Source organism: Gopherus flavomarginatus, chromosome 22 (assembly GCF_025201925.1).
Source record: "Gopherus flavomarginatus isolate rGopFla2 chromosome 22, rGopFla2.mat.asm, whole genome shotgun sequence".
Taxonomy (NCBI): Eukaryota; Metazoa; Chordata; order Testudines; family Testudinidae; genus Gopherus; species Gopherus flavomarginatus.
In genome coordinates, this window is record NC_066638.1 from 16,245,338 (window position 1) to 16,272,477 (window position 27,140).

At 45.4% G+C, this 27,140-nt stretch overlaps 1 protein-coding gene across 13 annotated transcripts in view; it reads left to right on the forward strand.

The window, feature by feature from the left end:
• HIVEP3 (HIVEP zinc finger 3) overlaps positions 1-27,140 on the forward strand; it is a 435,200-nt gene that overhangs the window by 314,534 nt on the left and 93,526 nt on the right. For 12 of the 13 annotated variants that reach the window (XM_050932270.1, XM_050932274.1, XM_050932275.1 and 9 more), the window contains 2 exons: positions 11,266-16,914; positions 23,463-23,608. In XM_050932270.1, the coding sequence (XP_050788227.1) occupies positions 11,803-16,914; positions 23,463-23,608 (5,258 nt within the window). In that variant the 5' untranslated portion in view covers positions 11,266-11,802. Of the gene's footprint in view, positions 1-11,265; positions 16,915-23,462; positions 23,609-26,898; positions 27,014-27,140 lie in introns of those variants that run through there. The other variant, XM_050932282.1, reaches the window with a different exon arrangement.

Sequence of the window (27,140 nt, forward strand, 5' to 3'; positions counted from 1 at the left end):
CAGTGGGCTGGCAGGGCGCCCCCTGGAGTGGCGCTGCTATGGTGCCGGATATATACCCCTGCTGGCCCATCCGCCCCTCAGTTCCTTCTTACCACCCGTGTTGGTCGTTGGAACAGTGGAGCACGGCTTAGCTGATCTCCACCTCCCTAGCTATCCGCACGTTTCTAATAGTTATTGTGTATATAGTTCGATCTTCTATATTTCTAGTTAGTTTCTAGTTTTAGTAGTTCTTTGTAGTAGTTATTGTATATAGTTAAGGGGGATCGAGGGTTAGCCCCTTCTCCTCACCCGGTCCTGGGGCCCATGCCCGGCTCACTGGGCTTCAAACCGTGCTCGGCCTGTCATAGGCCGATGCCCACAGGAGACCGTCACGACTCCTGTTTAAAGTGCCAGGGCGAATCTCACCTCGCAGACAAGTGCCGCATCTGCAAGGCTTTCAAGCCCCGGACGAAAATGGAACGGGACATTCGTCTAAAGCAACTCTTGATGGAGGCAGCTCTAATTCCTCCACCTTCGGCACCGACTGCGGCACTGCGGACAAGTGCCTCCTCCACACCGGAGCGCACAGCTGCAGCGAAGGCTCCTCAACACCAGCCTTCACCGGCCCAAGCTCCTGCCCGGCATCGCTCTCTCTCCCCAAGGAGCAAGAAGCATAAAACTCCTGCAGCTCCCGTATCTACGCCGCAGTCAGAGCGTACAACTAAGTCGGACCGCCCGGCACCGTCAGCTTCTGCACCGTTGATTCCGGTCTCGCAAGAGCCATCGAGTCCGGTGCCTATCAGCTCCCCGGCACACGCCATGGTTGAGCTTATTGTGCCCTCCACGCTGGAGATGTTCTTCACTGCAAGGGTGTTGATTGCCTTGATGGAGCCTGAGCTGCCTCAACCCCTGGCACCACCGGTGCGGGTTGTCCAATCATTAGGCAAGCCCGCCATGACGATACCATCCTCACCCGGTACCACCGAACGTCGTTGGTCATGATCCAGGTCCCGCAGGCACTCTTGGTCCCATCATCGATCCCGGTCCCAACACCGCTTGCAGTCTCAGTACCGCTCTCCATCTAGGTACCGGTCATACTCGCGGCACTGTTCGAGATCCCGGTCGCTGTCCCAATACTCTTGGCACCGGTCCAAGTCCCAGCACCACTCACGGCACCATACCTCTCACAGCCGATCTCAGCATGGAGATTCAAGGCACTGGTCGACCTCCTGGCACCGCACTGGTCGCAGGTCCCGGTCTCACTCCCATCACCAGTACGACTCCCAGTACCGTTCTCCGGTACCGCGTGGAGAAGGATCGAATGGACGCAGAGACCCTACCCAAACGGCCTCAGCTCCTCCGTGGCCTTCTCGTCATCCATCCGTCTCATCCCATTCGGATACTCACACCCATGGCCCGGACCAGGGACCTCATCAGTGGTCCTTTTGGACACCTTGGGCTTATCACCAAGCCCAAGGGGAACCCGCTGGCCCATCATGCTCCGGTCACTCAGAACACCGCGTGCCAGAGGCCACTGTTAGCAGACCTCCCCCGACTGGTATGGAGGAAACTCCTACCCACGCACTGGACCCACACGATCTTCCGGCTCCGGAGCACCCCCAGGATCAGGAGTCAGTACAGGACCCACTCATCCCGGGGCTGTCATCCTCCTGTTCTCCGGATGAGGCAGTAGCGGGGACGTCATCATCGGGCCCGCCTCCGATTGACCTCAGGTCACACCAGGACCTTCTGTGGCGTGTTGTCCAGAATATCAACTTGCCAGTAGAGGAAGTTCCAGAGGTGGAAGACCTGGTGATAAGTATATTGTCGGCGGAGACACCAACTAGAGTGGCTCTCCCCTTCATCCGTTCAATCCAGGCTAGAGCAGACACCATCTGGCAATCCCCGGCATCCATCCCGCCCAGAGCCAGAGGGGTTGAACGGAAATACATGGTGCCTTCCAAAGGGTATGAGTACCTATATGTGCACCCCCCTCCCTGTTCATTGGTTGTACAGTCCGTCAATGAATGGGAGCGCCACGGCCAACAAACTCCTGCACCTAAATCAAGGGAGGCCAGGCAAATAGATTTGTTGAGACGAAAAATCTGTTCCGCGGGAGGCCTCCAACTCAGAGTAGCAAACCAACAAGCCCTTCTGAGTAGGTACAACTACAACACCTGGGAGGCCATAGGGAAGTTTATAGAGATGGTCCCGCAGGACTCCCGCCAGGAATTTACAGCACTCCTGGAGGAAGGAAAGAGAGTAGCGCGGACCTCCCTACAGGCCTCACTGGATGCCGCCGATTTGGCAGCTAGAACGGTCGCCTCTGGAATCGCCATGCGACGTATATCATGGCTACAAGCCTCAGGCCTGCCACCTGAACTTCAACATACTATACAAGACTTGCCATTTGATGGCCAGGGCCTGTTCTCACAAAAGACGGACCCTAGGCTTCAGAGTCTAAAAGACAACCGCGTAATTATGCGTTCACTGGGAATACATACACCACAGACTCAAAGATGGTCCTTCCACTCTCAACCTCAGCACCCTTACCCCCCGCCTAGGCCAAGGCAAGACTTTACCAGAAGGCGAGGTCGTACCAACCGCAGATGTCAATCTGGACCTCAGGGAGGTAACAATTCCAGTCCCACCAAGCCAGCAGCGGGACCCAAATCAAACTTTTGAGGGTGCGCCCGAGAGCAGTGTACCAATTGTCTCCCAAGATCCTTTTCAGTTCTACAACCGCCTTTCCCCGTTCCTCCCTGCGTGGTCCCAATTAACTTCGGATCTTTGGGTCCTACACACGGTGGAGCTTGGATACCATCTTCAGTTTCTTTCACCCTCTCCCTCCCAACCCCCCTCCTCGTCCCTCTTCAGGGACCCCTCTCACAAGCAACTCCTCCTGCAGGAGGTTCGGAGGCTCCTTACAATCGGAGCTATAGAGGAGTTACCAGAGGAATTAAGGGGCAAGGGGTTTTATTCCCGATATTTTCTAATCCCCAAGGCGAAAGGGGGCCTCCGGCCTATCCTAGACCTGCGAGGACTGAACAAATTCATGAAAAAGTTCAAGTTCCGCATGGTATCCCTGGCAACCATCATCCCTTCCCTGGACCCCGGAGATTGGTACGCCGCTCTCGACATGAAGGACGCATATTTCCACATTGCAATTTACCCCCCGCACAGACGGTATCTACGCTTTGTGGTGAATCATCAACATTATCAGTTTACAGTCCTTCCCTTTGGCCTCTCCTCGGCCCCTCGGGTATTCACAAAGTGTATGGCGGTAGTCGCCGCTTCCCTATGTCGTCTTCGAATACATGTCTTCCCATACCTCGACGACTGGCTTATTCGAGGGACCTCCGAGGCACAAGTCTCCAGTCATGTTTGCGGACGATACCAAACTGGGAGGGATTGCAACTGCTTTGGAGGACAGGGTCAAAATTCAAAATGATCTGGACAAATTGGAGAAATGGTCTGAGGTAAACAGGATAAAGTTCAATAAAGATAAATGCAAAGTGCTCCACTTAGGAAGGAACAATCAGTTTCACACATACAGAATGGGAAGAGACTGTCTAGGAAGGGGTATGGCAGAAAGAGATCTAGGGGTCATAGTGGACCACAAGCTTAATATGAGTCAACAGTGTGATACTGTTGCAAAAAAAGCAAACGTGATTCTGGGATGCATTAACAGGTGTGTTGTAAACAAGACACGAGAAGTCATTCTTCCGCTTTACTCTGCGCTGGTTAGGCCACAACTGGAGTATTGTGTCCAGTTCTGGGCACCGCATTTCAAGAAAGATGTGGAGAAATTGGAGAGGGTCCAGAGAAGAGCAACAAGAATGATTAAAGGTCTTGAGAACATGACCTATGAAGGAAGGCTGAAGGAATTGGGTTTGTTTAGTTTGGAAAAGAGAAGACTGAGAGGGGACATGATAGCAGTTTTCAGGTATCTAAAAGGGTGTCATCAGGAGGAGGGAGAAAACTTGTTCACCTTAGCCTCCAATGGTAGGACAAGAAGCAATGGGCTTAAACTGCAGCAAGGGAGATTTAGATTGGACATTAGGAAAAAGTTCCTAACTGTCAGGGTAGTTAAACACTGGAATAGATTGCCTAGGGAAGTTGTGGAATCTCCATCTCTGGAGATATTTAAGAGTAGGTTAGATAAATGTCTATTAGGGATGGTCTAGACAGTATTTGGTCCTGCCATGAGGGCAGGGGACTGGACTCGATGACCTCTCGAGGTCCCTTCCAGTCCTAGAGTCTATGAGTCTATGTGACCATCATCATGGACCTATTCATGCATCTAGACCTGATAATCAATTTAGAAAAGTCTACTCTGATGCCTACACAGAGGATAGAGTTCATCGGAGCCATGCTGGACTCCAATCTTGCAACGGCCAGTTTGCCTCTACCTCGTTTTCAGGCTATAGTCTCCCTTGTACAAAGACTTCAAAGCTTCCCAACAACCTCTGCCCGCACTTGCCTTGGCCTCCTCGGTCACATGGCTGCATGCACATTCGTCACAAAGCACGCCAGACTGCGCATGCATCCTCTTCAAACTTGGCTTGCCTCAGCCTATCATCCGGGCAGAGACGCCATAGACATTATACTCACAATCCCGCCGAGCATTCTAGGCTTCCTCGACTGGTGGTGGACGCCATCCCTGGTGTGTGCAGGTCTACCGTTCCATCCACCGCAGCCCTCAACGTCCCTAACAACGGACACGTCATCTCTCGGCTGGGGTGCTCACCTAGGGCACTTTCGCACTCAAGGCCTTTGGTTATCTCGGGAGTTGGCGTTACACATAAATGTCCGAGAACTGAGAGCAGTCCGACTGCCATGCCGAGCATTTCAGCGTCATCTACAGGGCCGTTGTGTTGCAGTGTTCACAGACAACACAACGGCCATGTATTACATAAACAAACAGGGAGGGACACTGTCCTCCCTCCTTTGTCAGGAGGCCATCCAACTGTGGGACTTTGGCATAGCCCACTCAATAGACCTGGTAGCCTCCTTTCTCCCAGGAGTCTGGAACACTCTCGCAGATCAACTGAGCAGATCCTTCCTGTCTCACAAGTGGTCCATCCGTCCAGACATTCTCCATTCTGTATTCAGGAAGTGGGGCTTTCCCCACATAGACCTCTTTGCCTCCAGAGAGAACAGGAAATGCCAGGTGTTCTGCTCCCTACAAGGTCACTCCCCGGGCTCCCTCTCGGACGCGTTCCTAATTCCATGGAAAGGTCACCTATTTTATGCCTTCCCACCATTTCCTCTCGTCCACAGAGTTCTACGCAAGCTCCGCAGGGACAGAGCCCAGCTAATACTGCTCGCTCCGGCATGGCCGAGACAACACTGATACACCCTGCTGCTCGACCTTTCTCTGGCAGACCCGATACCTCTGCCACTCTGTCCGGATCTCATAAAGCAGGACTTCGGCGGGCTTCACCACCCGGACCTGCAGTCCCTCCATCTGACAGCATGGCTGCTGCCTGGTTGAGCCAATCTGAGTTGCGTTGCTCCGCCTCAGTGCAACAGGTGCTGCTGGGAAGCAGAAAGCCTTCCACGCGGACGACATATCTCGCCAAATGGAAGCGCTTCTCCCACTGGTGCGCCTAGCATGACTTTATTCCAGAAGGTGTATCGGTCCCCGTTATCTTGGACTATTTATGGTCCCTCAAGGAGCAGGGCCTGACAATCTCTTCTATAAAGGTGCATCTTGCAGCTATTTCCACCTTCCATCCTTTGGAAACTGACAGTTCAATCTTCTCTCACCCCATAGTTTCCAGATTCCTCAAAGGCTTGGAGTGGCTCTACCCTCAGGTCAAGCGCCCAACCCCTACCTGAGATCTAAACCTCGTATTAGCTAGGCTCATGGGTCCCCCCTTTGAGCCTCTAGCCACATGCTCGCTGCTGTACCTGTCCTGGAAGACAGCCTTCCTCGTCGCTATCACCTCAGCTAGGTGAGTCTCGGAACTTCGAGCTTTGACTGTGGATCCCCCGTATACAGTATTACACAAGGACAAGGTACAGCTGCTACCGCACCCAGCATTCCTCCCCAAGGTGGTCTCTGCCTTCCACATTAAGCAAGACATCTTTCTACCAGTCTTTTTCCCGAAGCCGCACTCATCACGTCGGGAACAACAGCTGCATACTCTGAATGTCCGCAGGGCTCTCGCCTTTTATATCGAGAGGACCAAACCCTTCCGACGTTCACCTTAGCCATTTATATCTATGACAGAATGCATGAAGGGCATGCCAATCTCTTCCCAACAGATTTAATCTTGGGTGACATCCTGTATCCGGACATGCTATGACTTGGCTCACGTCCCAACTGGCCATCTCACTGCCCATTCTACTCGGGCTCAAGCCTCATCTGCCGCTTTCCTGGCCCATGTTCCCATCCAGGAAATATGTTGCGCGGCTACCTGGTCTTCCATCCACACCTTTGCATCACACTACACATTGGTCCAGCAGTCCAGAGACGATGCCGCCTTTGGCTCCGCGGTCTTACATTCCGCAACGTCTTGCTCCGACCCCACCGCCTAGGTAAGGCTTGGGAATCACCTCACTGGAATGGATATGAGCAAGCACTCAAAGAAGAAAAGACGGTTACTCACCTTTGTAACTGTTGTTCTTCGAGATGTGTTGCTCATATCTATTCCAAACCCGCCCTCCTTCCCCACTGTCGGAGTAGCCGGCAAGAAGGAACTGAGGGGCGGATGGGCCGGCAGGGGTATATATCCGACACCATAGCGGCGCCACTCCAGGGGGCATCCTGCCAGTGTTGCTAGGGTAAAAATCTTCCGATGAACGTGCATGCGGCGCGCGCACACCTAACTGGAATGGATATGAGCAACACATCTCAAAGAACAACAGTTACAAAGGTGAGTAACTGTCTTTTAGAGTGAATAAGTGAAGACTCGGCACACCGCTTCTGAAAGGTTGCCGACCTCTGATCTAGACCATCCCTGACAGGTGTTTGTCTAACCTACTCTTAAAAATCTCCAATGATGGAGATTCCACAACCTCCCTAGGCAATTTACTCCAGTGCTTAACCACACACAGCCATCAGCATGCAGAGGCACACCCAGCAAGGTTACATGAATGCTCTCCCAGCCACTCAGGAACTGTTTACAGCGTGACACTCGCAAATCCCCCAATCCCAGCCTTACACCTCAGAAATGTGTATATTACGGTATTCAAGACTGTCTTGATCAGTGTAAGGCCATTATTATGTTTGTAATTTCATCAAAGGAAATTATCATGCCACAACCTTTGTTAATCTGAGTAGAGATTCCCCCAGACATTTCAACCAAAAACACACTGGTTGAGATAAAATATTAAAACAAGTTTATTAACTATAGTGTGACTGGATCCCAGGGGAGCTGCACTGAGGTTTCTCAATAAAGGTGAACTGCAAAGAATGAGGCAGACAATCCCCAAAACTGGTGGATATTCCAATACTTAGATTTACCAAACCAGTGCAAAACAGCTTGCTGGTTACCCAGAAGCCAACAACACAGTCCCTTTAAAGCAACCCAGTCTTAGGTCTCTACCCAGACCCCCAAGTCAAATATGATGAGGATTACTGAAAATCTTATTCATCATATAGGAAAGTTCTACCAATCCCAAAGTATTGGACACGTTACCTCCCAAGTTAATTAATATTCCAGTTTTTACCCAAATACATGCTTACAGACAATTCTTATTAACTGAACTAAAAAATCTTAAAAAAGAAAGGAGAGAGTGTATTGGTTAAAAGATCAATATACATGTAGACATGAGTACAGTTCTGATATCAGATTCATAGTAGAGATGTATCAGAGGGGTAGCCATGTTAGTCTGGATCTGTACAAAGCAACAGAGAGTCCTGTGGCGCTTTTAAGACTAACAGTTGTATCGGAGCATAAGCTTTCATGGGTGAATACCCACTTCGTCAGACGCATGCGTATTCACCCACGAAAGCTTATGCTCCAATACATCTATTAGTCTTAAAAGTGCCACAGGACTCTCTGTTGCTTTTTATAGTAGAGATGATGATGAGCTTTGTAGTTGCAAAGAGTTCTTTCAGGATTAGTCCATAGGTTATAGTCCAATGTTCATATTCACGATGATGCAGCTAGGAATGGAGATCTCAGTCCTATGACTTCAGCTTCACTACGTGAAGCATCAAGCAGATCTGAACTAAAAAGGATCAGGACCCAAAGGTTTTTATAGAGTTTCAAGCCTTCTTTTGACAGCTTGAAGTCCTTAGACGAACAATAGGCAATCATGGAAACTCCGAAGTAGACCTATTTCCTAAGCATCATCAGTAATTAGCTATAGGTATTAACATAAGGCAATTGCCTGTTTCCCACCGTTCACAGGTGATTTGCTATACATTTCAAAGAGAGATGAATACATTGATATCACTCTATCTATAGTTCATTTAAATGTTAATATTTCCTTTTGATCTCTGAGTTAACAGAATACAGCATAGACAGGGACTGTTTGACTACATTGTTAACTTCTAAGATATGAGTACACATACAGTCAGTATCACCTCTAACTTCTAACAATATAGGTTTGCATTTCAAAGTTCTAGCCTATCTGCCATAGAATGGCCCTAATTACAATTTGCATACTTTTCTAACATGTCTCTAAAGGTTGGCTCTGGATCCTTTCTCCTGCAGGATGCTTAAAATCTTTCCGGCCATGCGTCTCAATTCGTATAAGATTCGTTGCAATTATATAACAGTGGTAGCAACAATGATTTGTATGATCATATTCCAATCAGATAATGTCACATAGGGAAAGATAGATTTTAAGTGATTATAAGTGATACAGGCATAAAAAGTCAGAAGTGGTTACAAAAGGAAATAAAATGATAGATTCACAATCTAATTCCTAAACTTTACCAAGATAAGTAAAAACTGAAGCAAGCAACTTTCTCACCGCACCAGGTGCTGCAGGCAGTTTATAGTTCATAATTCTTAGTTTGCAGGCTGGATTCTCTTACAGCCTGGGACCATTTCTGTAGTTCAATGATGCTTCTTTGTCTGTGAAACGATCTTGCTCTGTAAGTAGAGATGAGAGGAGGAGAGGTAATTTGTGTGTAGTATATTCTCCCTTTTTATACCACAACTCCTTGTACTGGAAAAATCCTTGCTGTGTCATGGAGTTAGACAGTCCTATTGCCTACATGCCTGACAATCAGTCCTTCATGTGAGTTGCAAATTCTTGCTTGCACCTTCTGTGTATGTGCAGCTTGACATTCAAGGCCTTTGTACTTTGTTACCTGTGAGGGGCTAGTCTGTGGGTGTTTCCCAGACTCATAAAATGTTTCAGTAACAAACCTATAGCAAAAATCTCATATTTCCAGATACAATGTTGATGCACAGATTTTGACAGGACAACGATGTTCAGCAAATTATGACTTTTCAAATGATACCTCACAAGGCATACTTTGTAGAAAATATAACACCATATAAAAGTGGTGAATATGGGGGTTACAGGGTATTATTCTGAGATACAGTGTGTCACAACATTGTACTTGCCAATTGTTCCTACTTAAGAGACACAATCCCTGTTTCTCACAAGACACTGGCCATCTTCCATTTCATCTCTCTGAGAAGCTCTCCTATTTCAGAAAAGGCTGAATATATCTTCCCAAACATTCTCCTTAAAAGCTTTTGGTTTGTTGACTGACAGTAGGTTAACAGCGTCTCATATCCAGGTTCACTGTAAGTGGATTGCCCTGTATACCCAATTCACCTGATTTACTTCAGTTGGAGTTATGGGTGCTCAGCACTTCTGAAAATCAGACTTTTATTTAAGTGACTAAATTTAGGCACTCAAGTTTGAAAATTGCAGCCTACATATTCAGAATGTGTTCTAGATAAGGATATTGCAGATGGCAGAGAACTGTAACCTCTATGCATATGATTTTTAAAAATGTGATATAATACCGTTAATGCAATTAACTCCAGTGACTGGAGAGAGTCTCAGAGACATGCTCCAAAACAGCTATGTTGTTCCTTAAAGTCCTTTAACATGCTGAAAGTTCACAGAGCTAAGTTCCTCTCTCATACTGACATGTACAGGTATCCATTGCAGGGTGGTGGAGTTCCAAAGATTCTTTCTGGGAGTTCACTGTTGTCACATGCTCCCACTCCTGACAGACAAGTCCATGCACTTAGAAATCAAAAAATTGTGAATTAGAACCCGGTTATAAGAGGAATGGAGAGGCTGGGAGCAGTGGCAATGGCCCTTCAGCAACAGAACAAGCTAAATATTGGAGTATGATTAATATGCGAGATGTCTAGGAACATGAAAAGCATTGCAATTATATTGTTTAGGTGCCTAGAGTAATGACAAAAAAATAAGTGAGGTGTCCCCAGTAGTCTGAATATTAATCTCACTGTAGTTCTCAAAGATGAAGTGTGAATGACAGTTATGATATTATATACTGATCTGAGAATGTGGTATACCAGTCAAGGGTTCAGTTTTCAAATGTAGTCATGTAAACAGGACATCCCAAGCCCACACTGGGTTGTTAAAATGGTAGGCCCGTAAATCTAGCATAAACAGTGCCAACATGAGCAACTCCATATTTGAGATATGGGCATCCAACAGGAGCAGCACTAAAATAAGACTCCCCATCATTATCTATTAGGGAAGAAAACAATAAACTCAGGAAGTTTACTTAAAGGGACACAGGCAATTTAAGAAAACCATATTCTGTATGTTTTTTTTTACATTCTGTTATAACTAGTGACACCTAAGATTATTGCAACATTAAGAGACTTAGAAGAAGAGAGATTGTGCTCTGTTTTTCTGTGTATTTACTTGGTGCATTTGGTAACACTTTGTATGTAACTAGTTCTATGGTTTTCTTTGTATAGTCCATTAAATTAGGTAGGAAAATGTGATTGTAAAACTATAAAAATTGGCAGAGGGTGAAGGAGAAGTCAAGCAGGTGTACGATCTGAAATGACTGTTAACACTTTTTTTTTTAAAATACTGTGACTAGATTTCAAGTTGTTTGTATCCCTCTAGCTTCAGTTACTGTTACAGTGCCTGGGTATGCATGTATTGAAGAGAGAGTAGATCCCTGAGTTTTCACAGCAGTAATATTTAGGTTTGCATTGTCACTAAAAAATGATAGGAATTAGTTGAACTGTTATGAATTTTCTTTTGTATAGAATGTTGTTATCCTCTATAAAAACGTGAGTATTTAATTGATGAAATATGAATGCTGCAGTAATTTGTGTGTTTGTTTTTGTGTCTTGATTGTTGTAATTACAGAAATGTGGAGAATACTTTTTCGAGGCCTTTGAACTGAAAAGTGGAAGAGCAGGAAGACACGGGGAACACACACCATTCAGTGTTATTTTCCTTGCAAAGGAAAACCATGATTATGAGATGAGCACTAAAGTCTCAAGTTTTCAAAGGTTTGCATAACAAACAAGAGACACATTTTAGGGTTGCTTCTTGACTTTGAAGGCTTGCCACTGTCAACTGAAATAAAATGGCAAGATTTAAAACCTTAACCAAGTTCACAAGGAAAACATTTGGACTAAAAGTTTTGGAAAGTTTTCTCTCTTTGAAGTAGTTTGTCATGCGTTACCAATGTGAACTTTATTGACCCTGAAACATATTTTTGAATCAAATAGCAACTAGTGTTACTTTAGTAAAATCTTATATCAACAACCATCTCTTGGTAGCTCCAGCTTCATAGCAAATGCAGGCAAAGCAGGGAATCTACAGAGGAGACCTTTATTATTCATAAATGAAGCCTGCCAAAACTTGCCCAAAATAGCATTCAAAGACCCTTTTAAGGTCATGGATCCTGAACAAAGCCAGAAAAGCACAAAAAAGGCCGAGGAAAGTCCCAGAAAGAGGCTTACCAAAGGAGAGGCTTTCCAATCCAGTATTTCATCTGCCTCTGCATATCAAGGCAGCTCTGCTTCTTCACAAGCAACCCCTCTTTGTGATACCATATCGCAGCAGCACTTTTCTGGCTCCTTGCCAATTCCAAGAGAGGAATCTCAGGAGAAAACTGGACATCAGAAGCAACCCAAGCATTCCTCTTTTGAGCACTCTCCTCACGTTTCACAGCTTCAGCAGCATCCACTATCACCAGCATTTATGTCTCCTGGAAAACCAGAGCAGATCCTTGAAGGGCCCACATGGCAGCTAGTCGATCCAGTAAGACCGGGTCCTTCTGGCTCTTTTTCTTCACCTGGGCTTCATTCTCATCACAGCCAGCTCGTCCCTTCCCATTCCTCAATCCTTCCTGGAGAGGACATGCCATCCATTCAAAAAGTCTATATCCCTCGACCTTCCCAAGTTTCCTTAAAACAAACTGAGGAAGTGCACAAGAAGGAGAGGAAACCTCAGAAGCCAGGCAAGTACATTTGTCAGTACTGCAGTAGGCCTTGTGCAAAGCCAAGTGTACTCCAGAAACATATCCGATCACACACAGGTGAGCGGCCATACCCTTGCATTCCATGTGGCTTTTCTTTTAAGACTAAAAGCAATTTGTATAAACACAGGAAGTCTCATGCTCATAGAATAAAAGCGGGGCTGGCCTCAGGAATTGGAGCAGAGATGTATCCTTCCAGTTTGGAAATGGAAAGGATCGGTGGGGAGGAATTTGAAGAACCTACTGAAGGAGAAAGCACAGATTCAGAAGAGGAGACAAGTGCAATGTCAGGTCATTCAGTAGAACTGTCACCCAGGCGAAAGCACACCCTGTTATCTAGCAGTCATCATAGTCTAGGAAGCCAAGGTTCCAGCCACGACCGGTGTTCATTATCCCATTCCAGTATGTCTCAGTCTCTTGAGGACAACACGCAGTTTGTGGAGCCTTCATCTGATCATGCTTTGAGCCACAAATCAGAAGATACACATACTATAAAACAGAAGCTTGCACTCCGATTAAGTGAAAGGAAGAAAGTGATAGATGAGCAGGCATTCCTCAGCCCTGGCAGTAAAGGAAGTACAGAGTCAGGCTACTTCTCACGATCAGAAAGTGCAGAACAACAAATCAGCCCACCAAATACAAATGCAAAATCTTATGCAGAAATTATTTTTGGGAAATGTGGAAGAATTGGGCAAAGGACACCAATGTTAGCTGCAACCACAACCCAGGGGTTTCCGCACGTGTCCACTGAAGATAAATCTAGCATGGTACCATTATCTGTGCCTAGAACACAGGTTATTGAACACATCACTAAGCTAATTACAATTAATGAAGCTGTTGTAGATACCAGTGAAATAGATAGTGTGAAGCCTAGAAGAAGTTCGTTATCTAGACGTAGCAGCATTGAATCTCCAAAGTCTGGTGTATATAGAGAACCATTTCAGTTTGACAGCAAGTCTGGTTCCAGTAGCCAGTTGAATGCATCAAAATCATTGACATCTCATGGTGAAAAAATTAAGCCTGAACAATCATTGTTATCACTTCAGCAATCCCACAGTGCCACAGAGACAGTGCCTCTCCTAAGAAGCCACTCAATGCCTTCTGCTGCCTGCAGTATAAGCTCCCCTCAGACCTTTAGAGGTAGTTATTCATTTGATGACCACATCATGGAATCTGATGTCGTAAGCCGCAGTCAAGTGTTTTCCTCACATCCTCGAATGCTAAAACGACAACCAGCTATTGAGCTACCTTTGGGAATGGAATATGGGTCAGAGGAAGTTAGCTCAGTAAGCAAAGAAACCGTTTCCAAACCTGCCGAAGAACAAGAAATCAGGGAAAGTGATCTGACCAGAAAGTCAAGGAAGGGTCCTAAAGTTAAAGGGTTCATTTATGAGTGTAATATCTGTGGTGCTCGATACAAGAAAAGGGATAATTATGAAGCGCATAAGAAATATTACTGTTCAGAACTTCAGATCTCAAAGCCTCGTTCTTCCAGTTCCCATACTTCTGCAGAAGCTGAGAAAAGTCTTGTGGATCCTGATACGTGGCCGCAGACGATGCATTACAGGCTGGGGACCAGTTTAGAGCTTACTCCACTCAGAAAAAGACGAAAAGAGAAGAGCCTTGGTGATGATGAGGACCCTCCAGCTTTTGAGTTGCCTGAAACTCCCTCATCCAGCATGAGGCCAGTAAGTCAGTTTGCTAACCCAGCATCATCGGATGTTGCTTTGAACCTACCCCGCGAGTCCATTAAGTCATCAGCTGATACAGGTAAAGCCATGCCGCTCCCTGAAATCAGTGCTGGCTTTCACTCCAGAACTACAAAGCCAGCTTCTAGTACAGAAAGCACAGAGAGAAGAAAAACTTCAAAAGAGATCTCTGTCATCCAGCATACAAGTTCCTTCGAGAAGTCTGACTCTATAGAACAGCTGAGCAGCTTGGAAGCAGAAGAAAAACCTATATCACAGTATTCATCTCAGCCAGCAGTGCAGCACAGTAGGCCTTCTCATTCCCTGCAGCCAAAGCTGGTACGCCAAGCCAACATCCAGGTTCCAGAGATTCTTGTCACTGAAGAGCCTGATAGACCTGAAACCGAGCCTGAGCCACCTCCTAAAGAGGCAGAAAAAACTGAGGAATTTCAATGGCCTCAGAGAAGCCAAACTCTCTCCCAGCTTCCTGCTGAGAAACTCCCACCAAAAAAGAAAAGGCTGCGGCTGGCAGAAATGGCTCAGTCTTCTGGAGAGTCCAGTTTCGAGTCTGTCTCCCTGACGAGAAGTCCAAGTCAGGAAAGTAGTATATCCCATGGCTCCAGCCATTCCATTTCATTTGATCGTGAAGAATACAATAAATCCGAGGCTGTCAGCCAGCCCTCCGAATCCCATACTAAACCCCTTGGCATTGGCTCACATATGTTAATGGTACCAAGCCACCATCATCATTCCAGGGAAATGCGAAGATCTGCTTCTGAGCAGACCCCTAATGTGTCTCATCCTTCTCAGATGTCGGAGCCCCGTAGTAAATCATTTGACTATGGGAGCTTGTCGTCCTCTTCTGCTTCAACACCTGGCCCTTCAGTTTCCTCGGCTCCACAGGAGAGGAGGAAGTGCTTTCTGGTTAGGCAAGCATCTCTCACCAGGCATCCAGAGCATGAGGCAGACTCAGCCCCAAAAGGAAGGCAAGAGACAGAAGAACCATTGCCTTCTTCCAGTAAATCTCCTGTCACCAGTTTGCCCCATCAGCCTACATGTTCATCGTCCTCATCCTCATATGGAGATAAGAGTCAGCCAAAAGATAGCCCTCAGCCTGTGTACAGCCAGCCATACTCTGAGGCTCTGCAGGTGTTTCATCATCCGATGCCACAACTTGCGCTGCATGAAAAACAGCGTATGTCCCCCCAGGTATCTCTCTTCCCTTTCCAGCACCTTCTGCCACAGCCGGGACAGTCTGCAGAGCTCTTCTCCACTCATACTATGTCCGACATCCTCTCTGCTCAATTTCCTATGCCACAGATTCCTCCCTCTATATTTCAGACACCACCACTTCCTCTCCAGCAGGCTCTACTCCACCCAGGCCAGCTTCACGTTGTCCCTCCGTTAATGTCACATCCAGCAGAAGTACCATTCAGGCAGCACTCTTCATTCTTACCTGTCCATTACCCAGGCTCCTCACCACTCCCTTCTGCGTTTTTTCTACCTTTACAGTCTCCGTTTGCTCTCCAGTTGCCGGGTGAGGTTGGTGGCCATTTACCGCAGATCAAATCCAGTGTCTCTCCACCAGCAGGGGCCTCCAGCCTTTCTCCATGCACAGAATACAGCTCCGACAGCAGGTTACATCCTTTAACCCGCACAACCAGCCCTTCAGCCCCAGTCTCCACATCTCAGCTGATGGTTCCTCCATGTCCAGATCCTATGGTATCACTTGTAGTCCCTGTTCGCATTCAGACTAACATGCCGACCTATGGGAGTGCAATGTATACTACTCTTTCTCAAATCCTAGTCACTCAGTCCCAGTGTAGTCCATCTTCTATTGTCCTTCCAAAGTTTGATGATCGCCAACCCAAGGGTGCCCTGGTGTGCAGCTCCGATGTTCATGGAATAGGCTTCGATTTGGCACAGATGATCACCGAGGATCAAAGAAGCATCTTCCAGACTCCGTATCTGAGAGTGCCATTGCCATTACCAGAAAGGAAGGGCTATATGCCACTCACCTCCCCGTCAGAAAGTGTCCTGGGATTGGAAGGGGGCTCATCAACAGTTGGTGGAAGCAAGCGGATGCTCTCTCCAGCTGGTAGCTTGGAGCTGACAATGGAAACGCAGCAGCAGAAAAGAGTGAAAGAGGAGGAAGTCTCTGAAGTGGAAGAAAAATTGGAAGTGGTGAAGCCACCCAGTGCAATAGAGGAGGGGGAAAAGCAGGATAGGTCTCACTTTCTGGCAGAGAGCCAAGGCCGGCTTGAGGTTGAAACTCCACCTAGTTTGTCCTCTGAGCAATCCGAGCCAAAGGAAATCCCAAGTACGATGCCACCAGCCTTGCCACCTTCAGGTGCTTTGAGCTTTGAGGCGCTGGAGGAATACCCACCACAAGCTGGCAAGCAGTTCCGAAGCAAGACACCTTTGCAGACAGTAAAGAAAGAAGACTCCAAAGAGCTGACGGAACACCCCCTACCAAATCCTCCAAGCCCTGCACCTCATTCCGATGTCACACAAAGTGCAATGAAGTCTCGAGAAGGTACAGATCTGAAGAAGGTACTTCAGTTCCCCAGTCTCCACACGACTACTAATGTCAGTTGGTGCTATTTAAACTACATAAAGCCAAATCACATCCAGCAAGTCGACCGAAGGTCCTCAGTGTATGCCAGCTGGTGCATTAGCCTGTATAATCCCAACCTCCCAGGTATATCCACTAAAGCAGCCCTCTCACTCCTGAGATCCAAGCAGAAGGTGTGCAAAGAAATCTATACCATGGCTACAGCTCCACGTCCAGAGACAGGCAGGCTTGTGCCTTCCAGCTCCAGGAAGCCAAAAATGACTGAGGTAAGAAAATTGTTGCTTTTCTCCTACCTGTGTTGAGGTGGGGGAGGGGACAGAAATGCAGGGTGGGGAGGTGTTAATTTAGTAGGGTCTCTTTGTGCATCCCTTTCTCACACTGGTGAGCGCTTACCCTCAGTGGGACAGCAGGAGTGCATAAGAACACAAAAGACACTATTGGCCAAAAGACATTGGCAAATCTGCTTTATGGCAGGACATTATATAGTTCAGTGTCTACTTGTCTGGTAATCAGCAGAGCAGTACGTGATCGCCTCCTTACTTTGAATTGCCAGTACTGAGCACAAAAGATGACACTTACATTTGCCTTGATATTTCAATTTAAAAAAAAAAACTCATAATTTTGTTTTGTGTAATGTTAATAAAAAATAAACTAGTATGTAGGGAGGGATGTTTTCATAGGGACCTCAGGAGGTCATGTAGTCCAACCCCCTGCTCAAAGCAGGACCAGTCCCAAATGGCCCCCTCAAGGATCAAACTCACAACCCTAGGTTCAGCAGGCCACTGCTCAAACTACTGAGCTATCCTGGGGTTCTATCTGTGAGTCTATCTGCCTATCCCACAGTCAGCACCATGGTATCTGAACAGGCAAAAGTACTTGGGGCCAGACTTACAATGATATTTAAGAAGCTAAAGATGCAGATAGACGGGTCGTGGGATTTACTAAAGCACCTGAACAGCTTGGGCACTTAACTCCCATTGAAAAATCAATGGGAGTTGGGCACTTAACTCACTTTGGTGCTTATATGCCACTCGGTGCCTGACTGCATCTTTAAGGGCCTAAATACTTTTGTAAAATTGACCTTAAACCCTGAGAAAGGTTAAAAGAAGTAAGACAAACCTGTTTTATATTCTTAACCAACCATGCCACAGTCATGCAAGCTGCTTCACCCAGGCAGAGCTCCACTAAAGTCACTGGGGTGCTATGTGGGCCTACGGGTCTGGGAGAAGCTATTGTGTACCACACGGTGCTTTCCCTTTCATTTTGGTGGTGGGGAGGGAAGGGAGGATTCCAGAGCATAGCACATACTGTTTTCAGTTACTATGGAACTATACAAATCCCTAATCCAGGTCATGATTATGCAGATTTGCAAACAGAATTGCTCTGAAGTTTTTGCAATTTGATACTCATTTCAACCCAGTTTGTATTGCCGGACTGTTCATTTTATTTCTGAATCGCAAAATGAACCCTGAAGATTGAATTTATTGTAATGTCAGCTGCAATTGCTGCTTATAAATATGTCTTAAAATACGCACCAGAGTTACCATATTTCTCTTCAGCAGTTCCATCAATCTCCTGCAGAAACCCCCACGACATGGTTTCAAGGAGCTAGGAGACACATACTATGTGTATTATAATAACAATAACAAATACTTTACCCTTATGCTGCATCCTTCATCCTAAAGAGTCTCAAAGTGTATTACCAACTATGAGCCTTATTCTGAGAAATGCTGAGCCACCCGCCTGCCATTTGGCTTTGTCATGGGCTGTGGGTGCTCACACGTACACAGAGTAGTGCTTTTAGGCTGTGCTGGGTAAGTTGACGTAAACATCAGGTTTAAAATATCTGGTTTCCCTGTAATCATAGGTTAAAATCTAGACAGGGATGACAACTCTCAATCCTCAAGACAGAGATATTTCATTACATGCAGTTTCCCCCAAATGGATTAAAGATCTTTTTCCGAAACCTTAGAAAGAAAGCCCCAGTGGATATTAAAGTGGTCGTGCTGCATTTTGCAAGAGTAGGGGATTTGTCCTGGTGTATCTACAAAATGCACCTCCCCACACTGTTGTGCTCTCTCTTATATATCTGTCTCCCACTCCAAAGCCACTTCCATTTACTGGTGGTATATGTATATATGTGTAAAATGTTCCATGATGAAAGGTGCTGTGTATGTGTAAAATGTATTTTTACGTTTACTGTATCCAGCTGGGACACACTAAATTGGGATGGCTGCTGTATTGATGTGTCTTCTAAGAAAATGCTTTTCCTTAGTTTATATTAGTAACTGCTGCTTCAGTGGGATAATATTAACACAAATCATGTTTAATTCAATGGAGGAAAAAAAGTGATTTTTTAATCAAATGTTCAGTAGGAGTGAAATTCTAAAGCCTGCTCATTTACATGTTATTGAGAGAGAGTCCCAGGGACAGTTTCCTGGCTACCCAGGAAGCTGTGGTGAATAATAGCTGGGTTCCAGTGGCCTCAGTCAAGGGGCTGAAAGTTCAGGCTTCAGTCCGAACCTTTGTAATTATTTTACTTAAAAATCCTTTCTATAACTATACATTGTCAGTTAATACAGTAGAAAAGTTAATATAAACCATAATCTTTAATACAAGAGAACATACCATCTGTTACCAGTAAGCTGTAGTACATTGCATACAGTCTTCTGACTTGGCTTGATTTTTCAATCTCAGGGAGATTTACCAAGCAGGTAAAGTTTGAAGCAAGAGTAGATTGCTCTGCAGATAGCTGCATGACTAACTAAACTGCATAGAGAATGTGCACACTTGGTTAATGATGCAGTTGTATAATAGTAAAATAGTAACTGTATAATTTATTTTACATCTGTCTAGGGCCTTCCATCTGTCCATTTATATCTGACCCTTTTAAAAAGATTGATATATTAAGCCTAACGCTACATCTGTGATGGCATATATCATTACTGTTCTTTTACAAACGGTGAAACTGGGGCATAGAAAAAGTTAAGGTGAAAACTTGCAGGAAAGTTTCATTATCTTTGGATGTTCAAATCATGACATCTAAGGTTTGGTTTTCAAAGGTGCCGATCATCTTTACTCCCACTGACTTCATTTGGAGTTGTAGGTTCTCAGCACCCTGCAATCCCCACAAAAAAATCCCCGCAGCTGTGTGTCTCAGAGCCTGGGTTAACTGACTTGGGCTTGTGCTGCGGGGCTAAAAATAGTAATGTAGACATTTGGGCTTGGACTGGATCCTGGGCTCTGAGACCCTCGGCTTTCAGAACTCAGGCACCAGCCCAAGCCTGAACATCTACATTGCTATTTTCAGCCCCACAGCGCAGACCCTATGAGCCTAAGTCTGTTGACACAGGCTCTGAGACTCACTGCTGTGGGGATTTTTTTGCTGTGTAGATGTACGCTGAGTGTCTCAAGCCAGACTCCCAAAATTAGTGGACAATTTTGAAAACTTTGCCAAGTATCATATCACTACTCTATGGTAGATCTTCCTTCCTCTGGCTAATAATCTGATTGTAGTTTGCAATAACACACAGTAATGAAACTTCTCACAAGTCACTCCCAACCTTCCCCCAAGCAGTAAACTGTTGATCATCTGGGACACAGTTTAATGCTATGGATGATACATTGAGCATCTAATGGCAATATCCACAAAATGAAATCACTCTGTACTGCTGTGTACACAGAGTAGATATAATTTAGGTGAAAGCTAACTTGCATTGCACTTTCAAACCTTTGTGGATGATGTGAAAGAAAATGTTTTGTTAACTCATAACTTTGCAATGTCACCAAATGTAATGTCATGCAGAGCTCCTTGAAGTAGCGTAATGAGGTCCAGATGCAGAGTCTTGCTCTTCTTAGAACAGATTGAGTCACATAGCACAGAACATAATGATTTACAGTCACGCTAAATGGCATGTCACTGTGTGACTGTCTTTATGATTGGATCTGTGACAAAGCAAAGAGCCTCATGCTTAACAGCGGGAAGAAGAGAAAACTTCACTTTTAGAACTTCTTGGCGGAGAGGGAGAAACAGTTTTTGTTGTCATTATATTTGTGGCGGTGGGGGTGCTAAACCCCTGGCTAGCTTTGCTCTTCTTGAAAGGAAGTCACCCAAGAGCTTTCAGTAACCATCAGTTCATACAAAGTTTAGAAGGTGAAAATCTAGATTTCTGAAGAAAGTTACCAAAGCTGAGGCCAGACTCCTACATTTTAAAACTATTTCCTTTCCAGTAATTCATAGGGTATGTCTGCACTACGGGATTATTCTGATTTTACATAAACCGGTTTTGTAAAACAGATTGTATAAAGTCAAGTGCACGCGGCCACACTAAGCACATTAATTCGGCTGTGTGCGTCCATGTACCAAGGCTAGTGTCAATTTCCGGAGCATTGCACTGTGGGTAGCTATCCCGTAGCTATCCCATAGTTCCCGCAGTCTCCCCCACCCATTGGAATTCTGGGTTGAGATCCCAATGCAAAAACAGTGTCGCGGGTGATTCTGGGTAAATGTCTTCAGTCAATCCTTCCTCCGTGAAAGCAACGGCAGACAATCATTTCACGCCCTTTTTCCTTGGATTGCCCTAGCAGATGCCATAGCACGGCAATCATGGAGCCCATTTTGCCTTTTGTCACTGTCACCATATGTGTACTGGATGCTGCTGACAGACGCGGTACTGCAGTGCTACATAGCAGCATTCATCTGCCTTTGCAAGGTAGCAGACGGTTACCATCCCTATTGCACCGTCTGCCATGCCGTTGTAAATTGGCGATGAGATGACGGTTATCAGTCGTTCTGTACCGTCTGCTGCTGCCATGGGTGCTCCTGGCTGGCCTCACTGAGGTCAGCCGGGGGCGCATGAACAAAAACAGGAATGACTCCCTGGGTCATTCCCTTCTTTATGTTTTGTCTAAAAATAGAGTGAGTCCTGCCTAGAATATGGGGCAAGTGTACTAGAGAACCAGAGAGGATAGCCACTCCGTGTCAGAGCCCCAGAGATCCCGCAGAAATGATGAGCTGCATGCCATTCTAGGGGGTGCCCCTGCAACAACACCACCCATTGCTTCCCTCCTCCCCCAGCCCTCCTAGGCTACCATGGCAGTGTTCCCCCATTTGTGTGATGAAGTAATAAAGAATGCAGGAATAAGAAACACTGATTTTTTAGTGAGATAAAATGAGGGGGAGGCAGCCTCCAGCTGCTATGATAGTCCAGGCAGTACAGAATCTTTTCTTTAGACATGAAAGGGGGGGTTGAAAGAGCTCAGCCTCCAGTTGCTATGATGAGGACAGTTACCAGCCGTTCTGTACCATCTGCTGGGAATGACCGGGAGTCATTCCCATTTTTACCCAGGCGCCCCGGCCAACCTCACCGAGACCAGCCAGGAGCACTCACGGGCTGATGATGAAGACGGATATCAGTCATATTGTACCGTCTGCCACCGGGAAGGGGATGCTGATGTTCAGCGCTGCAGAACCCCGTCTACCAGCAGCATGCAGTAGACATAGGGTGACATTGAATAAAGGCGAGAAACTTTTTTTTCCCCTTTTCTTTCGGGGTGGGGAAGGATGTAAATTGACGACATATTCCCTGAAACACCCAGGAAAATGTTTTTGACCCTTCAGGCATTGGGAGCTCAGCCAAGAATGCAAATGCTTTTCGCAGACTGCAGGGACTGTGGGATAGCTGGAGTCCTCAGTACCCCCTCCCTCCCTCCATGAGCTTTTGATTCTTTGGCTTTCCATTACGCTTGTCACACAGCACTGTGCTGTGGACTCTGTCTATCATAGCCTGGAGATTTTTTCAAATGTTTTCTCATTTCGTCTTCTGTAATGGAGCTCTGATAGAACAGATTTGTCTCCCCATACAGTGATCAGATCCAGTATCTCCCGTATGGTCCATGCTGGAGCTCTTTTTGGATTTGGGACTGCATCGCCGCCCATGCTGATCAAGCAAACAGGAAATGCAATTCAAAAGTTCACAGGGCTTTTCCTGTCTACCTGGCCAGTGCATCCGAGTTCAGATTGCTTTCCAGAGCAGTCACAATGGTGCACTGTGGGATACCGCCTGGAGGCCAATACCGTCGATTTGCGGCCACACTAACCGTAATCTGACATGGCAATACCAATTTCAGTGCTACTCCTCTCGTCGGGGAGGAGTACAGTAACTGGTTTAAAGAGCCCTTTATATCAATATAAAAGGCCTCATTGTGTGGACGAGTGCAAGGTTAAATCGGTTTAATGCTGCTAAATTCAGTTTAAACGCGTAGTATAGACCAGGCCATACACTGTCTGAATCTATCTGAGAGAGTGTATGGATATATAGGAGATAATATCTAACAACTGGAGCAAGGCACTGGGAACCTGGTCTCTTGGTTTCTATTCCCGATTGCCACGGACTCACTGAGTGACCCTGGGCAAGACACTTCACCTGTCTATGCCTCAGTTTTCAGATTTGTAAAATGAAGATAACTGTATAGATCCACCTTACAAGAGGAAAGTAATTCTTAAATATTTGTTAATGATTATTGTTTTTATAATAAAATATGTAAATAGTTGTTAATTTATATGGTTCTTTAACACATTCCCAACCCTTAAAGTTCAGTCTAAATAAGACATGTCAAACAGAGGACAAGATCCAGAATTAGAGATCATGTTTGAAAATGTAAGTCCTAGTTACTAGGGTACAGTCATCATAGTCAGCGCCACATGTGGTAAGTTGCCTTCCCTATCTGAGAGGACCCAGTGTATATGGTCTGTGTGTTTGTTAGAGCCATTTGAAATGTAATAAATGATTGTTTTGCTCTTTTGGGGAGGTAGGTTCATTTGCCTTCACTCCTTTCCAATGAAGGTCGAAAAGATTTAACTAGAGCTGAGAAGGAAGAGGATAAAAGAGGCAAATCAGAAGAAGAGGCTCCCATATCCAAAAGAGGGGAGCCAGCCAGGATCAAGATCTTTGAAGGAGGGTAAGTATCACATTTTGTTGTCAGACTTTTATTACAGCCTGTTGCAGAAGAGCTATCAGTAAAAATAAAGTCAAGTCAGTAAAGGTGTCTGGTGGATATCAACAGGGGATGGTCAGGTATAGATCGACATGAGCAGTTCCCTTTTACTTTTCTACAGCCACCTTAAACTGAACACCCTTGAGATTTCTCTATAATTCAGGCTGGATTCAGTTTCTTTCCTGAGTTGGTCTTCAAGTTAGCAAGCACATCATTAGCACCGCTCTGCAGGTGGTTCAGTTGAGACAGCTGAAGAGTGCAGATTTTTCCTGCAGCTGTCTCTGTGCAGGAGATGATGGACTGCAGTGGGGATGACACCATATTTCCTAGTTCTTTTCAGAGTCTTCCCCTCAAAATAAAGTTCTCATTAGTTGTTTTACCTGTATGATGAAGGAATTGGAATGATCTTTTCTGAAGCTGGGTTTTTTTTTTGCTGGGGAGTTGAAAGGATAGATTGCATAGGCTTAGCAAACTGGTCAATTGACCCGTCAAATAATGTCAGTTGACCACTTATTTATTATTTGGCCATCATGAAATATTGTCAGATATTCCAAGAATGCCCTGCTATAGGCAGCAGCAGGATGGTGTCAGTCTTTAATTCTTTTAGAACTTCATTGTTTTGTATTTTTCTGAGTTAAAGTCCCTTGTTTAAGTAACTTATTTTTTGTAACTAGGCACAAGTATCTAACGCTAAGCCTACTGGCGACCATAATGTCTGCTCTTTTTTGTTACTTTTGTTACTGTACTAATACATTTATGCTTTAAAATATTTGACCATTTTTCACATTATTTCACAGTATTTGACTGGCCAATTGACCAATTGTTTTTACACAGGTCAAATGCCCACCAGTAGGTTTGCTTTATGTATACTTGTTTGGGTTCCTTCCCAATTCTCTGATTTAGCTACCAAAGCAGTTCCAATCAAAAGCTTTAAATTTGCTCAATCATCTGTTCTTACTTCATGGTAATTCATCACACTCTCTTGCACTCCCTTAATATTTTTGATTATCTTTTGAAAAATAAAAATCAGTTAACAAGTAGTATATCAATGGGATACAATTAAGGATCCTACATCCTATGTATTTCAAAGGAGGCAAAAAAAAAAGTCAGAAGCTTGTATCAGGATAGGTCGGTCCTGCTGGGAGATGGTGAGTCCTCTTGGTTTTATCTGGTTAGAAAAGACTTTGTTGTGGCAGGGGTGTGGTTTTCTCTTTTCTATTACCTGTGTACATTTGCTTTTCTTTTCAAATGTTGAATTAGCATACAATCAAAGTATGTAAACCAAAAGAGGGGTTAATGAAAGTCTGCCATTAGGTTCAGTCCAAGCAGTCCCTCTCTTGCTTAGAGGTATGGCCTCAAATGTACAAATCAACTCAGCTTGCAAAGATGTAGGCAATGGCATTGAGAGGTAGATCTATGCAGAGAAGTATAGAAGAGCAAACAAATAATAACATCTCATCTTGAACTCTGTGGCTCGCAACTCATTATTTATTAGTGAGTTCCCAGGATTTAGGAGGCAGGCTTTGGAATGGGAGCAAAGCCACGCTTGGAAGACACTGTGCAAATACTCTTGTTTAGGCAGGTTGGTGTTACTTCTGTGTAGCGAATGAATTTCCCATGGACAAAAGATCCTTGCATGTTATTGTCTTTAAACACATGAAGCACCGTCACTGCCCTCATATTGGTTCCTCTTGGAACTAGGAATCTCAGAGGGAAACTCATATTCTGGGAGTTAGATACCTTGTCATCTGTGATCAAGTAGAAGGACAGTCTGATGTGGCTGAAATTCACCTTACTTTACACAAATCAGCATAGGAGTCTCTCTCCCAGAGTGGCCTATTTTAAGAGAATTCTGCTCTAAACAGTAGGGAAATGAACTATAGGTGTCCCACTCAGGTTAACTGAAAAACCTGTGTTCCCCAATACAGAGCGAAATCCAGTCTCTTAACTACATTTTATTAAACTTTACACCCTTTAAAAAACAAAACAAAGTAACTCTTTTTAACATGCTCTGTGTAACATGACGTCAATGAATGTATTACTCATCCTGAAATAACCTTACATTTTATTTCAGAACAGCAGTAGAATTGACCAAAAAAAGCCGTACTTCTGTATACAGAAGAGAAGATGACAGCTGCTTACTGCCACACATAATCACTGATGCAGCACATCAGAAATGGGTGCTAAAATATTACCTCCAAATTATAGAGTAAAGGCTCCACTCGGAGCTCTGATTGTCAGCACAGGGAAGGTGGTTCACCAGAGATACTATGGGAACACTCAGTGGTCAATGTCTTATCATATCAGTGCAGCTATTGATATGGAGCGATTTAGCCCCTAACACACTTTACATTCTTGCTTGGCAAAGTGACTCTTCTCAGGACACTTTCTACCAGTGAAGTGACCAGCCTTCAGAGGTTACACGGGGACTGCAGTACTTTATGAGTGGTTTCATACTCAGCCTGCTGGGAATATTTTTCAGAATTTGGTTGCCCACTCTCCCAAAGAAGTTATCGAATTGTGGTTTTTTTCATAGGGACAATACCCTCTTTCCCTTATTTTCCCCTTTGTCTCTTTGCCTCACCCTGGTCCTGTAGTATTGGCCAGATCCATCCTACCAACCAGCTATGGTTGGTCGCAGATCTTTTGTGAGCCTTTTAATGCTTCTTGTGGGTCAGCCAGAGAGAATCACTGCAAAACAATTCAAGATGCTACTCCTGCAAAAGTTGAGCTTGCTGCATCTGTCTCACTCCAGTTCCTTCTTTCTCTCTCTCCGGCTCTTTCTTCAGACTCCTCTTTCATTCCCACTGCTGCTATCAGCACTCACCTCCCTCCGTACTGCTATTGCTCTTTGGCTTCACCATTCAACTTCTCCCACAAGTACCTCATTTACAGTGCTGCCGATACCAGCTGCTGTCCAGCCTGCTAACAGGGGAATAAGAGCTATACTTCAAGATTCCCATTGCACCCATTAGCCAACCTTAAAGGAGAAGAATGACAACCCTTACAGTGAATCTGTGAGAGTCTCCAGACCCCCAGGTTTGACCGTCAGACCTGCCCCAGTGTCACTCATTTTAAAACATGTAGTGTTTTCTCCATACTTTTAAATGTCTCTCTGGCAGTTCTGAGAGGCTGATACCTGGTTTTGTTGTGTTTTGCCCTCAGGGGATTTTTTAAACAGAGATGGTCCCGAACTGAAGCTCCAGATCCAAATGCTCTTGAGCTATCGAGAAGTTCTGGTTCAGAATCCAATTTTTGTTGATGCTGAGCATTGCCCTGAAGGTTTCATTCATGACTGTATTCGAAATCCAGAGTTAAGCGACAGAAATGTTCCCATCTGGATCGCAGCAGCATGGTGGTGACCAAAAGGTGCCTGTGTGAAATGTTTTGGGTCTCAGGCCCATCCCATTCCCATCCCCATCCCCTCTTCATGTCACCACAAGGACATTAATTGGGCCCCTGTTGCTTATCTCAGCAGACAAGGTAACAACTAAGT